The sequence below is a fragment of the Lycium ferocissimum genome, chromosome 1 (assembly GCF_029784015.1).
Source record: "Lycium ferocissimum isolate CSIRO_LF1 chromosome 1, AGI_CSIRO_Lferr_CH_V1, whole genome shotgun sequence".
Classification (NCBI taxonomy): Eukaryota; Viridiplantae; Streptophyta; class Magnoliopsida; order Solanales; family Solanaceae; genus Lycium; species Lycium ferocissimum.
Window position 1 is genome coordinate 36,356,692 of NC_081342.1, and position 15,623 is coordinate 36,372,314.

Genomic DNA, 15,623 nt, shown 5'->3' on the forward strand with positions numbered 1-15,623 from the left:
ATGGCTTGGAGTGTTGTGATGAGTTTTGTGTTCGGGGATGGAGATTTGAAATTTTCCCGGGGAGCGGGGCCCGGGCGCGAGGGGCGACCACGTTGCCCCGGCCCTGGACCGATTTGATATGTATAGTGGAAGTTTGTTCTCCGAGACGAGTTTGATCACCGATGAAGGCAGACCCCACATCGGACGTCATTCCAAAAAACAGCGTTGGGTGAGTATGATGATTTGTGTGTGATGTAAGTATTTAAATATGGTTATTACGATTTCCCGTTTCCACAGAGCCCTCGGAGATTTCTTTACATGCTCGCATTTTTCCCACCGACCCCTTTTTGGGGGTCGGCCAGCCACGCAGTACCCCGGATGATTTTGGATGGGGTTCCTTGGTTTTCCAGTCCATTTCCCCGATTTGCGCCGAGTCGAGCTTTTGGGTGTTCGGTTATGATAGAGATTTTGGCGGAGAGTCGAGGTAGATATGCCCCCCTTTTGGAGCCGGTCATGCCGGGTTTCAGAGTGTATTATGTTACCGATGTGTTTGGCAAGCGTCATATAAGCCGGGACCGTTATGCCTTATATTGCGTATTTTATTTGGTTTGAAAAAACGAGAGTAGATGTTTGTTTTTCTGAAAAATTTTAATTACGTGTGTATGTTATGTCTTGCAAGGGCCCAAGCATGGTTATGAGTATGAGAGTCTGCGGGTTCGCTCGGCCCTAGGTAAGGGTCGGGTGCCCATCACACCCTATCGGAAATTGGGGTGTGACAAGATCTTCCTCTATTTCAAGGTAAATGCTCTCCTTTACTATCCTATAACTTGTATATAGCTTTTTCTTTTGAAAATCTCATGCTTCACTTGCTAGTCTAGGAAGGGAAATTTAGCTTTCTAGAAAAAGAAAAAAAAAGGGTTCTGGCTCTTGGGGCGGGTAGTTTCTTGGATCATGAAGGGTTAATTTACGTTCATAATGCATTGGCAACACTTTATACAGTAGATTTGTTGATCGTGGCCAGTCTTTTGTGTCGGGTGGGGGTCTCGCTTCTTGGCGCAATTTGTCGGTGTTCTTGTTCAAAATTTTGCAATCAGTTAGTTGAAAATCGGGTGGAACGCGTTTGTAAAGATCATGCATGCTGTCTTACTAGTTGATCCTCTACTACACGGGAAAATTATGGTGAAAATTTTGGGTTTTGAACAAGGGTGGGGCAAAGGATTCACGGACTAAAGCGATGGACTGCTGCGGCGGTCCTTCTATCGCCGCGCGCCGGTACCGGGGCCGCGAGGGGCGTCGGGAGCGGTCCAGGAGTCTGGAACGGGCCACTATAGCTGTGACCTGCCCGCTATAGCGAGCCCACTACAATGACGAGGCACCGCTATGGTGACGCCTTAGCCGCTGTAGCGGCCCACTTACCGCTATAGTGCGCGCCCGCTCGCTAGCCGCCGCCCCCACCACCGCAAGTGAGCCGTTTTCAGAAGAATCAAATTTGGGCTTTTTCTCCTATGTCATGTATGGACTATCCCCGTAAATTCTCTACGTTGCACTATTCTAACTCCGCTTTTCACCTTGCAGGTTAACTTCCTCACCCAAACATGGCGGATCAACAACAATTTCAACAACAAGGGGGACAATAACCCCCGGCTCCTCCTGAATATATTCGTTTTCCCAATAACGCTTGTAAGCGGCGTTTTATGGAGCAGCAGACCAAGGGCCTGCTTCATGAGAGAGCTCTTGTCATGGATCGGGTTGAAGAAATGGCCCCGGGATTTTACCTGACCTTACACCATATTGGTTGGGCCCAGTTAGCTGAGGAGCCCGGTGATGTCAATCGAAAACCTGGGTTGTGGGGAGTTTTATGCTATGCTTTCCGACCGTGGATCGGATCGCCCGCACCTCAGCATTACTATTCGGGAAGTTGCAGTGACGGTGAGCGCCGAGGCCATCAATGCCGTTCATGGGCTGTCCAACCCACCACAGGATGAGTTTCGGGCCAATGATGTTGACGGTAACGGACCGTGGCTGGTACGGATATTGGTACGAGAATCAAAGAGAAAGAAGGTTACTTGGGTTGTCTCGCGATTGGCTATTAAGAGCTTGTACTTTACTACTAAGGCCCGGAGGTGGCTAAACCTCGTTGCCCAGCGGGTTCGCCCCTCGAGCAATACTACTGATGTCACTTACCCGCGGTCCCTTGTGGTGGCTTGCATTCTGGATGGTGTACTCGTGAACGTGGGTATGCAGGTTATTGAGGAGTGGCGAAGTTTTATGGCCAAAGCCGGCCCGAGCTTGATGTTTCCCTCCCTGATTACCTATCTCTGCCGTAATGTCGGGGTGCCTACGGAGCTCGGGGACCGCATTGTGGAGTGCGATGTTGCTTTTAACCCATGGAAGGTCAAGGGGTCACAGGTCAGGGGCAAAAGGAAGAGGAGGGGCTCGGATGATGGCGATGAGGCGACTAGCCATGGAATGGCTTACAGATTTCTCCTCCCCCCCCCCTTTTTATCTCGCTTTGGTTTATATTTGCCCGTGTCGGGCTTGGATGTTTAGACAATTTCCCTTTGGTTAGGTTTTGATTTGTTTGGATAATCTTTGTTTTGGTCGGTTTGACGCGGGTGCCCCGGTTTAAGGGTGCTCATAAGACAATTGCCCTTGTTGGGCGGATATTTTTATGCATGTGTCTGCTTTTGGAGATTGATTTATTCTTGGTTTGTGGATGGACTACAAAATTTGGAAGAACAGGGGATGGAAGGGGAGGCTACTGGTCAGGGGGTACCGCTGTGGCAGTCACTCGACCGCTGCAGCGGTACCGCTATGGCGGTAGGAACGCCGCTATAGCGGTCCAGACAGAAATCAAAGGGCCGCTGTAGCGGTCCTTTTTTCGCTATAGCAATCCCGCTATAACGATCCCGCTGTAGCGGTCCCCATACCGCGCGCGGGGCCGGCGGGCGCGCGTTGATCGAAACTTTTTTGTTTTTCGCAGCCGCCCTCGAATCGCGTAGGTATTTACTTAATCGCTTAGCATGTAAATAGGAATACGCTATTAACTTCGCTAATGGTCCCAGAATAACCACCCAGTCTATCACGCCACCTTACTATAGAACTTTTATTTGGTCACACAATTAATTACACACCTCCTTATAGAAGGTCTTCCTTGGATCGAATTAGAGGAACACCAATTGGAATCGACAGATACCAATTTTCCCGTCAAGATACCAATTGAAATCGACCAGATACCAATTGGATCCAACTAGGGGACGACGTACTGGGGTAGCACGAAGGAATGAACGAAGGGAAACTTCTAGATGTCCTATAGCTTCTTGCGGATGGGTACGGACGTCATCGTACCATTCCGTAAGACTCTACTAGACATTTGCTCTTGTACTCGTGAGACTGGTAACCTAGGGCTCTGATACCAACTGTCTCGACCCAACCTACGGGTCGTGCAGGCACCTACCATATGACAAGCTAGTAGGCGAATCCTGACCAATATAAACCCAACACTTAAAAGCATGTGACAATCACCCTTAAAAATTATAAATTAAACGTAAACATTTATTACAGACTTGTTTCAATACAAATAAATCCGAAATAAAACCCCGGGATCTATTCTAGGCCAGTACAAGAGCTCCTACAATAAAAGAAGACAAGATAAATGACACAGCCTCCGCCGGGAATGGGATAGACGAAGCTGAAGGAGAATATCCGATAGACCCATGCGACGAAACTTCAGCTAAAACCTGCAACACATCTACACCCCAAAAGGGCGTAGCAAGAGTAGTATTAGTACACCACACGTATTGGTAAGCATCATAGGTCGACTAAGATTAGTTCACGCAATACAATATAAAGTTAATAGATTAAGCAGATAAGTTAATGAACCTCCAGATTCTAAATAAAGACCATTACCATTTCCGCCCCCTTACTTCTTTACTCCCGAAGCTCGATTCTTTTATTCCCCCCAACCACGGGGTATTCTACTAAATTCCCACCTAGTAACTCTCGTGTTTCACATTCGTCGTGTACTATACTTTTACACCTATTGTTTAAAGAGTCCACCTATTCACCTCACTACTATGTTACGGTGTATCTAGGGAAATAAATCAGTAACTACGACCAACACTACACTTACCTTGTGTAACCTCTCCCCCACCAGGCTCTCCACACACACACACAGTTTAATGGACAATGTCAACGACAGAAATACACACATACAGAACATAAATTATGCGAATGCAATGCAATGAAAATGGGATGCAAGACCCGATACACTGTACATACACGCTATCTGATGTCTTTGCTTAGTAGCCATGACCTGCAGGGGACCCATGGTGTCCATGTACCACTCGTTCCAGAATACTCCTCGGACCCGAGCATAACCTCCGCTCCGGAAAGAACCTCGGACGCGGGCCAAAAAAATTCGTATACACATACGTAATCTAAATGCTCGATCCCGCGGCCACAAGGCCGGATAACACAATACGACACTCACGCCTTGCCTATTTATCTGTGTTTCCACCAGAACACGACAGTTGTAATGCACAAAATTAGCTGACAAATAATTCCTTGATGGGCGCAATGCAAACAACTTCATATAATTCAATTTATACGCCCTCCTAGTTTCAAGAAAATGACTATATGAATGATCGACAATAAGATATACACACGGAATTTACTTCTTCCCCCCTCCCCTCTCCTAGGGTAGCATTAGGTAATTGCAAGGCATCTCCGTAGGGACCACATCACTTCCTTTTACTCTGAATTCTTATTACCATAGTCTTGACGATACACTATTTTAAATTATATTACAAGTATGTCTCTCCAAACTCCGGTATCCGAAGACCTAGCATGCATTCCCCCATCAACTCCAACGTATATACGATTAGCTAATCAAAGTCTAACTAGAGTAAATCATAACCTACCTCTTTGGCGAGCAGATATATGATTCTTCAAGAATTGCTTGTCTTGTTAACCTCCATCCGAATCCATGAGCGAGTATCTTTCGTAGGGAAAGGTGGAAAAGGGGATTGGAAGGGTTTTTCTTTTTCTTGGGGGACATGGTTTTTCTTTCAGCGAGGAACCCTGTGGAGCCTGCCCCCTTAAGAGTCTTATGTTGGAAAAGCAGAGAAAATAGACTAAGTACTCATTTTTGGGTCACTCATTCCGCGTGGTCCGCTGCGGCGATCCTCAGGCCACTATGGCGGTGACGCTGCGGCGGTCTTTAGGCCTCTATAGCGGTGCCGCTACGGTGGTCCACTGACCGCTATAGTGGTCCGCCTTTTAATTTCTGGCCCGGCATTTTCTAAACCCCTCTGAAATTGATTTTTCCTACTCCTAACCCTTAAATCATATTATGAAGCCCATTAAATACGACCCTAGACTTAAATTGGGAATGGTTTCACAAAATATTAAATAACAACTGGATGGGTTATTACAATGGCGAGGAAGGCGGCAAAGTTGCGATTACAGCGATAAAAATAGCAGCACGGAACGCCCGTATGCGTAACTAGAGGACAAAGGCGGGGGATAAGAAGCTTGTACCGACTAGCCTGTGCGAGGGGAGAGGAGGCGCGTAACTTGGATCGTGAAGTGCATCAAGGATGAGGATGGCAGGATACTGGTGGAGGACGCTCCCATTAGACAGAGATGGTCGTCATACTTCCACAAACTCTTGAACGAAGAAGGGGAAAGAGACATGGTGTTGGGAGATTTAGAGTACTCTGAGAGATGTCGTGGTTTTGGATATTGTAGGAGTATAAAGATTGAGGAAGTTAAGGGTGTTGTTCGTAGGATGAGTACGGGAAGAGCAACCGGGCCCGACGAGATACCTGGGGAATTTAGGAAGACTGCAGGCAGGGCAGGTCTGGAGTGGTTGACTCAGTTATTTAATGTCATCTTTACGACGACTAAGATGCCCGAAGAATGGCGATGCAGTACAATGATTCCATTGTACAAGAACAAGGGCGACATTCAAAGTTGCAACAACTACAGAGGGATCAAGCTGCTAAGCCACACTATGAAAGTGTGGGAAATAGTGGTGGAGATGAGGGTGCGGAGAGACGTGTCTATTTTAGAGAACCAGTTGGGATTCATGCTGTGGCGCTCTACTACAGAAGCTATTCATCTTGTACGGAGACTGGTGAAGCAGTATAGGGAGAGAAATAGGGACTTACACATGGTGTTCATCGACCTAGAAAAGGCATAAAACAAAGTGCCGAGAGGTACTATGGAGATGCTTGGAGGCTAGAGGTGTACCTGTGGTGTACATTAGGGCGATCAAGGACATGTATGACGGGGCCAAGACCAGTGTTAAGTGATCATGGGAGGAGACCTCGCAGCACTTCCTAGTTATGATGGGGTTGCACGAGGGATCGCCCTCTTAGCCTATTTTTATTTTCTTTGGTGATGGATGGATTGACGTGGTGGCAAATTCAAAGTGAGGTGCCATGGTATATGTTATTCGCGGATGAGATAGTCCTGATTGACGAGACTCGCAGTGGAGTTAACGCTAAGATGGAGGTTTGGAGACAATCTCTAGAGTCTAAACGGTTCAAGCTGAGTAGGACCAAGACAGAGTACTTGGAGTGTAAGTTCGCCGATATGTTGTACGAGGGCCGACGCGGAAGTGAAGCTTGGCACCCAGGTCATACGGAAGATAGATAGTTTCAAGTATCTTAGGTCTATTATACAAGAAAATGGGGAGATTGATGATGACGTCACACACCGTATTGGTGCATGGTGGATGAAATAGAAGCTTGCCTCCGGAGTGTTGTGCGATAAGAAGGTGCCACAGGCAAGTTCTACAAAGTGATGGTTAGGCCGACTATGTTGTATGGGGTAGAGTATTGGCCAGTCAAGAAGTCTCACATTCAGAAAATGAAAGTGGTGGAAATGAGAATGCTGCAATGGATGTGTGGGAACACTAGGAGCGATAGGATTAGGAATGAAGTTATCCGAGATAAGGTAGGAGTAGCCTCGCGAGGATAAGTTGCGGGAAGCCAGGCTAAGATGGTTTGGGCATATGATGCGGAGAGACACAAATGCCCCAGTGCGGAGGTGCGAGCGGCTGGCTATGGACGGTTTCAGAAGAGGTAGAGGTAGGCCGACGAAGTATTGGGGAGAGGTGATTAGACAAGACATGGTGCATCTTTAGCTTACTGAGGACATGACCTTAGATAGGAGGGTATGGAGGACTCAGATCAGGGTAGAAGGCTAGTAGGTAGTCGCGTTTATCTTTTCTTACAAGTAGTTGCATTGATCTTTAGTTTTTTGTCCCTTGATTTCAGCGAGTATCTATTTGCACAGAATGGTTTATCATGGTTTATTCACTTTCATTGTTTTCATTTTCATAATTGCTTCGAATTGTTTACCCCTATCTAACCTTTCCTCTGCTTTTTCTTGAGCTGAGAGTCTTCTGGAAACAGCCTCCCTACCTAAGGTAGGGTTAAGGTCTGTGTACAATCTACCCTCCCCAGACCCCACATTGTGAGACTCACTGGGTATGTTGTTGTTATTGTAAGAGTACTCCAATATGAGCTGAGAACAAATATGTTGAAATAATTCTTCCCTGAAAAGTAAAACATACATGAATGGAAGACGGGCACTATTGACCAAACCACTAAAATCGCATTGAGTGATCCTCGTAAAAGCAAACATTAAAAGTCAAAAGAGGAAAGGTTGGCAAATACTGCTAAGAACAGTAGTTTGAAGTCTCCTGTGTCGCACACATTACAAGCTCTTGGAAGGAAAATGTCACTCTACCACCATCAAATATAGCCCCGGAAATTGATCACCCAAACACCAAAACCTTAGTTGAGCCATTTTTTTGAAGAAAAAAGATCTAAAATAACCATCATTGAGGTAAGCAGGAAAAGCTAATGACTAGTTGACCTTTACAGAGCAAGACCTATAAGAAACAAAGTAATTAGTTTCATAATTCAAGCTTAGTTTCATAATTTAAGCTATGTAGGGAATTGGATAAAGAGTTGTGGATTGGATGTGGCTGTAATGGTGGCAATATTGGTGGAGGAGAATGAAATTTTAGTGGTGGAAGAACACATAGAGCGTAGCAGTAATATGGGTTAGGGGCGCTGAGGTGGCATGCCATGTGACATCCACCTCATCAAATGTCAATGGCACGTAGAATTGGATCCCTGGACAAACTTAATGGGGGGGGGGGGGTATATTTGATCCAATAGTATAACGGCAGGGGTATATTTGAACTCAAAGTATAACGAGAGGTATATTTAAACCTTGTCTCATAGTACAGGGGTATATTTGTCCCTTTTTCGATAGCAGTATCATGTACAATTGAACATGAGTAATATGACTGGAGGAAAATAGAGATATTAGGTTGCATGCGAGTAGGTCGTAAAGGTCCAGTGACTGCGAGGGGTTGTTAGCCACCGATAGTTTCTTTTTTTAGGAGGATAGAAAAAGTATGTTTAGCTTACAACGAACCTTTTTGTCCAAAATTTAAAACTCATACTTGTATTTAATGCTTGTTTATTTACTTATTTATTATACAGTTTGATGGGATCGGGCTAATCCTATGCACTACAAGAATCAGATTCTTGAAGCAGTTTACTTAATAAGGAATTTGTAGAAAAATAATAAAATCAATTACACACAGGATTTTCACATGGAAAACTCCTTGCTCAAGTGATTAAAAAATGACGAGCTATCTTCCTCTAGGATTTACCAACATCTTCACTATAATCTGGAGTGATAATAGATTTACAACTTCCTTATCAAACTTAAGGGATTTGATCCTTGAACAGTCCGTCTATAATCCTAGAAACAATTTACCAAAGAACACTTATCACAAATAATTGTAAAGGCAAATAAGTGGAACCACAATCAGCACCTAACTATAACAATAAAAGAACTAGACGGATAAATCTTCATAAAGCTCGGGATTCTTCGTTGATCAGTTGGCTCTTTCTGAGAACAAGTTGTTGACTGTGCTCACACTTGTCTCTCGTTGGATGGTTGTAGTAATGTTGGATTTGTGGTTGAATTCCAGTGCTGCTTCATGTTGTGTATATATAGTAGTTGGTCTCCACCTTTGATTCTTGAATCCTTGAATATTTTGGTTTCACTAATTGTACCCGGAATTCAAACCTTGTAAAACTTGGATCTTCAATTCTTTTCTTGTATGTTTGTCGACTTCCTTGTCCTACTTGAATGCTAATTTCCATATTATTCAACTTATGGTATATTGTAGAATATTACCATAACTAAAAATCTTCTCTTCAATGAATAGGAATCAGTCAATATTCCGTCTCCTCTAAGTGGATCATGGAATTGCCTGAGTCTCTAGTTGCGTAAGGACCAATTCTTTCGCCAGTTCTTTATTGAATGTTGCGACTGCTTCACTAAGTCATTTGTAGCTCTGATTGGATATTTGTTTCTTCAAATGATTTCCTCCTTATTTCTTTAGTTGATTGTCTTAGGTACATTGTTTGCCAAATCATCAAACCTTCAATGTATAGATCATAATTATTGAGCCAGCAGCTACTCAACACTGTTAAAACTCTGAAGTCTCAACCATTAGTCCTCTAAGGGGTGTTTGTTGGACTTAGTATGTTTTGAAGATTGAAAAATTGATTTGAGCCAAATAAGTGGGCCGTATGAAATGCATAAACTTGGAACAATTTTATTTATTGCTAAAAAGTGATTTTAGGATAATAAATTAAATTTCTTAGGAAATGGGATTAAAGAAAAGTGGATTCTATTCGATCACAAACTCTTTCTAATGCTCGTTATGAACTCGGTGAGAGTAGATGATAGTGTAAGAAAATAGCAAAAATATAATGGAGCAAAGAGTTAGTGAAAGTGTCAAGAATGAACCAGTATATTCCAAGCTTGAGAGAATAAAAGTTTCTAAGGTTACAAGAGTAAGAGATAAGATGGGGCTTCCATCACCCAGAATGTATATTTATACACAAACCCTATACTTTTCAACTTCAAGTGCAATCTATGTGACGTGCCAACAATGCCAACGTTCAGTCACACAGTGATATACAGGTCGAGAATGAGAGATGGGATGGAGGTTGGTGAGAGTGGAAGCCAGTTGTGAAGAGCGGCCAGACTCGAATGTGCCCGTTGTAATTGCTCCCTCCATTCGCTCCATTTCGAACCCATACTTCTCCCTCCTCTAGTGGAATTCTTTTATGACAACACACATGTCCGTCCGGATCTCCTCAATACAGATAGTCCTCCACTTTTGCGAGTCCTCGTCTCACCAGCCCGGGAAGTCGAAGATTAACTTATGCACCTATCAATGACCTTTGCATCTTACACATGTGCCTACATTGTTTTTATATTGATCACATGTTATCTTTTGGATTTAATGCTCTGCTCACCTGCCTCACCTCGTCTAATAAGCTCGTCCACGTATCATCTCCTAACTAGGGCATCCTCGGGCAAAAGATGTTGAGGTAATGATAAATCGTACCTTTTCAAAGGTCCTCACCTATAAACTCTCTTTGCCTTCCTTTTGTATTTGTACCAAAAGAATTCCATCTATCATTTAAATCCTCGAATTTGCTCTTTGTTATTAACACTGTCTCTCTCTACTCTTTCCACCGCAAAGTATGTCTTCTGATTCATCTCCAGCCAGCAATGCTGCCGTTCTAACTAATTCCTCTTCTCCCAGCGATTCTAATGCTCCCACTCCATCGTAGACTGCTACTAGCAGTTGTTCTCCTTTCAGTGAGGGGGCTGTGAATAAGAAAAAGAAAGTCGTAAGAGCTGAGGCCATTGGGCCCTTAGCCAGGACGTTCATTCCGTGGAGTGGTCTTATGACAAAGACCTCCAGGTCCCCTACCATCCACCAAATCTGATAGCAGTCAGGATAGGGCTGTGAGAAGTATTCTTTATCTATCGAAAGGCAAACCTTCTCATCTTCAAGAAGGATTACGGTTGGGAAGAAATAAAGGTACTGATATTGAGGAGCAATGAGAACATAACCTCCAACAGACCGGATTATTAAATTGTTTATACCTATCCTTTCTCTTTTAGACTCAACCGGAATATTGATTCGGTCATACTGAATTTCTGCCGGAAGTACATGGTTTGCTTAGCCCAGGTTAGTCCGGACGTACGGAGGACTGTTACATGTATTCAATACTTATCACTCCATGTACAGGAACATTTTACTCTCGCCCCATATAATTTGCATTTATGCCCCAAAACTTTTCTGGGGACGCGTGATAAATTTAAGCAAGCGTGGCCAGCACGCCATTACTTCCAGTGTGGAATAACAACCGCAGCTAGACGAAAAGGTTCAATATTGTGGCTACTCCCGATATCGTCCAGCAACTGGAGGCTCTGATCCTAGAGTCATGGAATTTAAATCATAAGTTCTTTTGTCCCCTTTTTATTTCAGTTGTTTTTTTTTACCTTCCATCTATTTCCCCTTCCTGACCCTTATATGTCTTTCCTCCTTAGCTGTTCTTTGGAGGCCCCCCAACTTGAGGCTTTGTCCCAATGAGTCCACAAGATTATGGACTATTTTGGCCCTGTTCAGGTTATCAAAAAAAATTTTTACAGCTAACCATTGGAAGACAAGAATCACAGCAAATTGTGGCCTTTACTTGTATTTGTGCATCTGCTATTGTTGATTTTGATTTTTGACCTTTTACTCCATTCCTGCTTTTCCTTTATAGGTTTGCTTTAGGGTTCCTTAGTCCACTCTATTGCCAAGATGTCTAACGACCCGGGCATAGCTGCTCAACAAATTTAACAGGGTGTAGCTCTACACAAGAGGACCCACGAGCAGGTGGCCATGGTCAGGGTGGCTAGACTTGTTTCTGGTTCTCAGGCCTATGAGAAAAGTGTGAAGAAAGATTGTTTCGGTGATGGCGAGGAGGGTTCCAGTACTCTTAAATCTATAGCCCCCTCATTAATGGTCAACCTATAGAGTGACGAGGCTGAGGATGAAACCGAGGCTCGGGTCGATGTTGACACTCTTTGCCATGCCTGTCCCTCAACTGCCAATCCACAGTTTGTCTGGTTAGAAAATCAAAGGCAAGGTTCTACCCCCGAGGCCCATCAATCTTACAGTGATAGCAAGTTGGTAGGTACCTACCTTACTCTGGTCCGTAATCTTGCTTCCCGATGGGAGGTTGTCCTTTCTGGCCACCGAGAAGGATCAAAGCAAGATAGATGCAGTGTTCTTCGAATGCCTTCTCAAAGGGGTGCACATGCTACTGCCCAGGTATTTCACCATTTACCCTTCCTTTACGATTGCTTTCCCCCTATTTTTTATGCACTTATTCATCGAATCATTATCAGGTTCACTTACTGAGGATTGAGAGTTTTCAATGCACCCTTGAGGAGAAAAGGGCCATGTAGGTCGAATGTGACCGGTTGCGAGAGCGCCTCTCACTTTGGAAGTTGAGTTGGTCTAGGTAGAAAATTTTGAGGCCCAACTTGCGCAGACCATGAAGAAGAGGAAAGCTCATTGCCAAGAGGCTGCCCATCTTCACGCTAAGCTTATTTCTTTGCAGGAAAAGTCGTCGGAATATTAAGGCTTTTTGCGAAGTTTTGCAAAGGGAGTCTGCTCTAGAGAAGAAATTTTGGGTTTTTGAAACTGGCCTGCCTGCCAAAACTAAGGAAAATGCCACAGCATAGGAGGGGAATAATAAGTCAGGAAGGTGGCTTCGCCATTATCTGGACAAGAACTTAGAGCAGGCTCAGATGAATTACCAAGTTGTCTGAGTCCAATGGGATCCTGCAAGCGAAGAATGGAAAAGATGGCTGAAAATCATAGAGCTTTAAGACCAACTCCGAGATCAAAAAAAGTTATTCGTACTGGAGAAATCTCATGCTATTTATCACACGTGGAGGAGGCCTCTCGAAGAGGCAAAGGCTAACTTAGAAGATATTAATGTCCAAATTGCCAGAGCTCGTGACTTAGAGGAAACTTCTTTGAGAATCTGCATGCCCAACCTCCCTCCAAGAATGCCACAATCTCTTCAAGTGACGAGGTATTCCTTCTGAGGAGGTTTGGTTCGCTAATGGCTATAAGGAAGCAGACAAGCAAACTTCTGTCCCTCCGACTCCTATGGATCAAATGATAATTCAAGCTTCCGATCCAGGTGTTCTTGCGAGGCTTAATGCTGAGAAACCCCTCTCTTTGCTCTCCGAAGCGGCAAAGCCTTTGTCTCCCCTCACTCTGCTATCTCTCGGTGTTAGATCTTATTTTATTTTTAGCGGTCTCCTCCCACCCCCTCCCCCCCTCCCCTATTTTTTGGTGAGCTATAAATGACCTAGTTTAGTGTATGACCGGGTACTGAATGAACAAAGTCATTGCATTTATTTTGACATTAGTCTATTGCTGATTTAATTTGATCTTCAACGGTTCTGTACATTTTGTAAGAGCGGCTTCGCTTGCAAACTATTTATTATGTTGGTATGTTGTGATTGGGCATGTTATTAGCCTATTCTTAAAGGAGAGATTTAGTTGTAGGGATCCTTATGCTTTGATTCCCTTTCTGAACTATGTTCTTTATTTTTCGGACACATGTGTTTAGGATTTGCGACTATCATTTTGAAGATATTTGTAAGTTTCAAGTAGCCTACCCAACCCGAACATGTTACTTCTGGTCGCGTATCTTATGATAGAATCCAGAAGTCTGATTCATAATAAAAGAGGGCCCTTTATAGTCGGTGTTGATGAGGAAGACGTCTCAATGTCATTTTAGTGGCACAAGATTCGTGGAACCTTCACGCTCTTGGGCACGAAGGCCGTGTCATGTCTTCGAGGTGGAAAATTTGGGATTCGGAGACTAGTTTGCAATACCAACTGACAAAACGTGACGAGTGGGATGTGCATTCCATTTGAAAAAAAGGGCTCTTGGCCCTATCGATACATAAACTCTCGTGGGGCTACAAGTTTTTACAGTAAGTAAAAGAAAAAAAACTTAAAATGGCTGGGCCATCTTCTGGGCACTTTGGCAGTCCCACTGTTGAGTAGTGGCGATACTACATTGGTGATTTAGGATAGTTACCTCTACTCAAGAATGCTCTTACCCCATCCCCCTCTAGTGCTCAAATGAGAAAGGTGAGGGTTTGGGCGTTGGACATTGGGGCTCTTCCGTCTGGAGTCTACGTACTTGATTTAATCATAATAGGCTTTTTGTCTATTGCCTCATTAAAAAAAATTTCGGTAAAACCCATTCAGGATAAAAACTAAGCTAAGTAAAAGAGTGCAACATGTATTTTCTTTTTTTACAGGCAGCTCTTCCATAAACACATTGGTCCTCCAATCCATACCTAAAATGATGGTTAGTAACAATAAAAAAGAATTTTAAACCATACCTACACTTTCTTAGGCAATGGCGGCAACGGCTATATGTCCAAATCAAAATTGCTTGTGCAGTTAGCCAAGCTGGATAGTTGAGCGGAGTTGGTAAGTTATATCATATTCACTCATCTATAGCGACAATTTGGCTGGCTGACCTAATAGTCATATGCCCTGCAAGATATTTTGCAGTGGGAATGTGGAAATCATGCAAACAGGATGGCAATGAAAACATGGCCTGGGCTTTCGGGTGGCTATAACTAGTGCCAGAGCCAATTCTTTTGGGCCATGGTAATGAGATTCAACCCTCGCTAGAGTTTTCCTGACGTAGTAGATGGGGAGCTACGTACCTTCTTCTTCTCCTACCAGAGCGGTGCTGACCGTGACCTCGGACACTACAAGTTAAAAAGTAATTGCTCTCCGTTCTTCGGCTTTGCCATCGCATAAGGGCATGACAAGTACTTTTTGAGGACCCTCAGGCCTTGTTGGCATTTCGTCATCCATTTATGTTTATTTTATTTCTTCAGTAATTTGAAGAATTGATGGCATCGATTCCAGGATCGAGACACACTTCTCTTTATTCAAATTTTCGTTGTGCTTTCGGCGGATGTCAAAAGTTTACCGCAAAAAATTCAGATGGCTCTCCAATCCCAAAGACTTAACGAGCATGTCATCAATATAAATGTTATATCCCGTATTTTGAACAACGGGACAACATGAGCGAACTACGATAAGTTGGGGACAAGACTATCCCGAGATACGAAGTAGAGACTTTTGTATGCCTAAAGGCTTAATTTGTGTATGATTTCATTGGAATGAAAATGTTAGGGAAACATTTGGGAACAATTCCATTTTTAGTAAGTATTCTATTTTTGGAAAGTTGAAAATTCAACAAAAAAAAAAAAAAGAGAAAATAAGGCACCATGTGGCCGGCCACCTTAGGTGTGGGCCATGGCCACATGGATGATCAATATATGGCCACTTAAAGGATGACTTAGTCATCTTATACACCATTTCAACACTTGGAGTTTTCAAGAAAAATCAAGAAACTTGAGAGAGCAAGAACAAGAGAAGGGTTCGGCCACCCCCTTGAAATTTCAAGACAAAAATCAAGCCATAAAAAAAAAAAAAAATCTTCAAGCAAACTTGCTAATTGAAGGGTGCTTATTAATGTGGAAGTGTTGTTAGAAGCGATATATTATTCGTTTTCATCCTTGGCCAACCTTAGGCAAGTTGAGAAGTTGAAGAAGAAAGGTGAGTTCTAATCTTGTTTTATGTGTTATGAATGGTTTATATGTGTTGTAGTATGCTAAAATGGAAGAAATTCATGATA

At 43.5% G+C, this 15,623-nt stretch overlaps 1 protein-coding gene across 1 annotated transcript in view; it reads left to right on the plus strand.

Moving 5' to 3' along the window:
- The window catches only part of LOC132064241 (uncharacterized), a 15,717-nt gene extending 3,202 nt beyond the window's left edge, over positions 1-12,515 (plus strand). Inside the window, exons 2-4 of the mRNA XM_059457157.1 lie at positions 11,005-11,071; positions 11,906-12,202; positions 12,426-12,515. Coding sequence (XP_059313140.1) covers positions 11,005-11,071; positions 11,906-12,202; positions 12,426-12,515 — 454 coding nt within the window. The remainder of the gene's footprint in view (positions 1-11,004; positions 11,072-11,905; positions 12,203-12,425) is intronic.
- Positions 12,516-15,623: the final 3,108 nt, after the last annotated feature.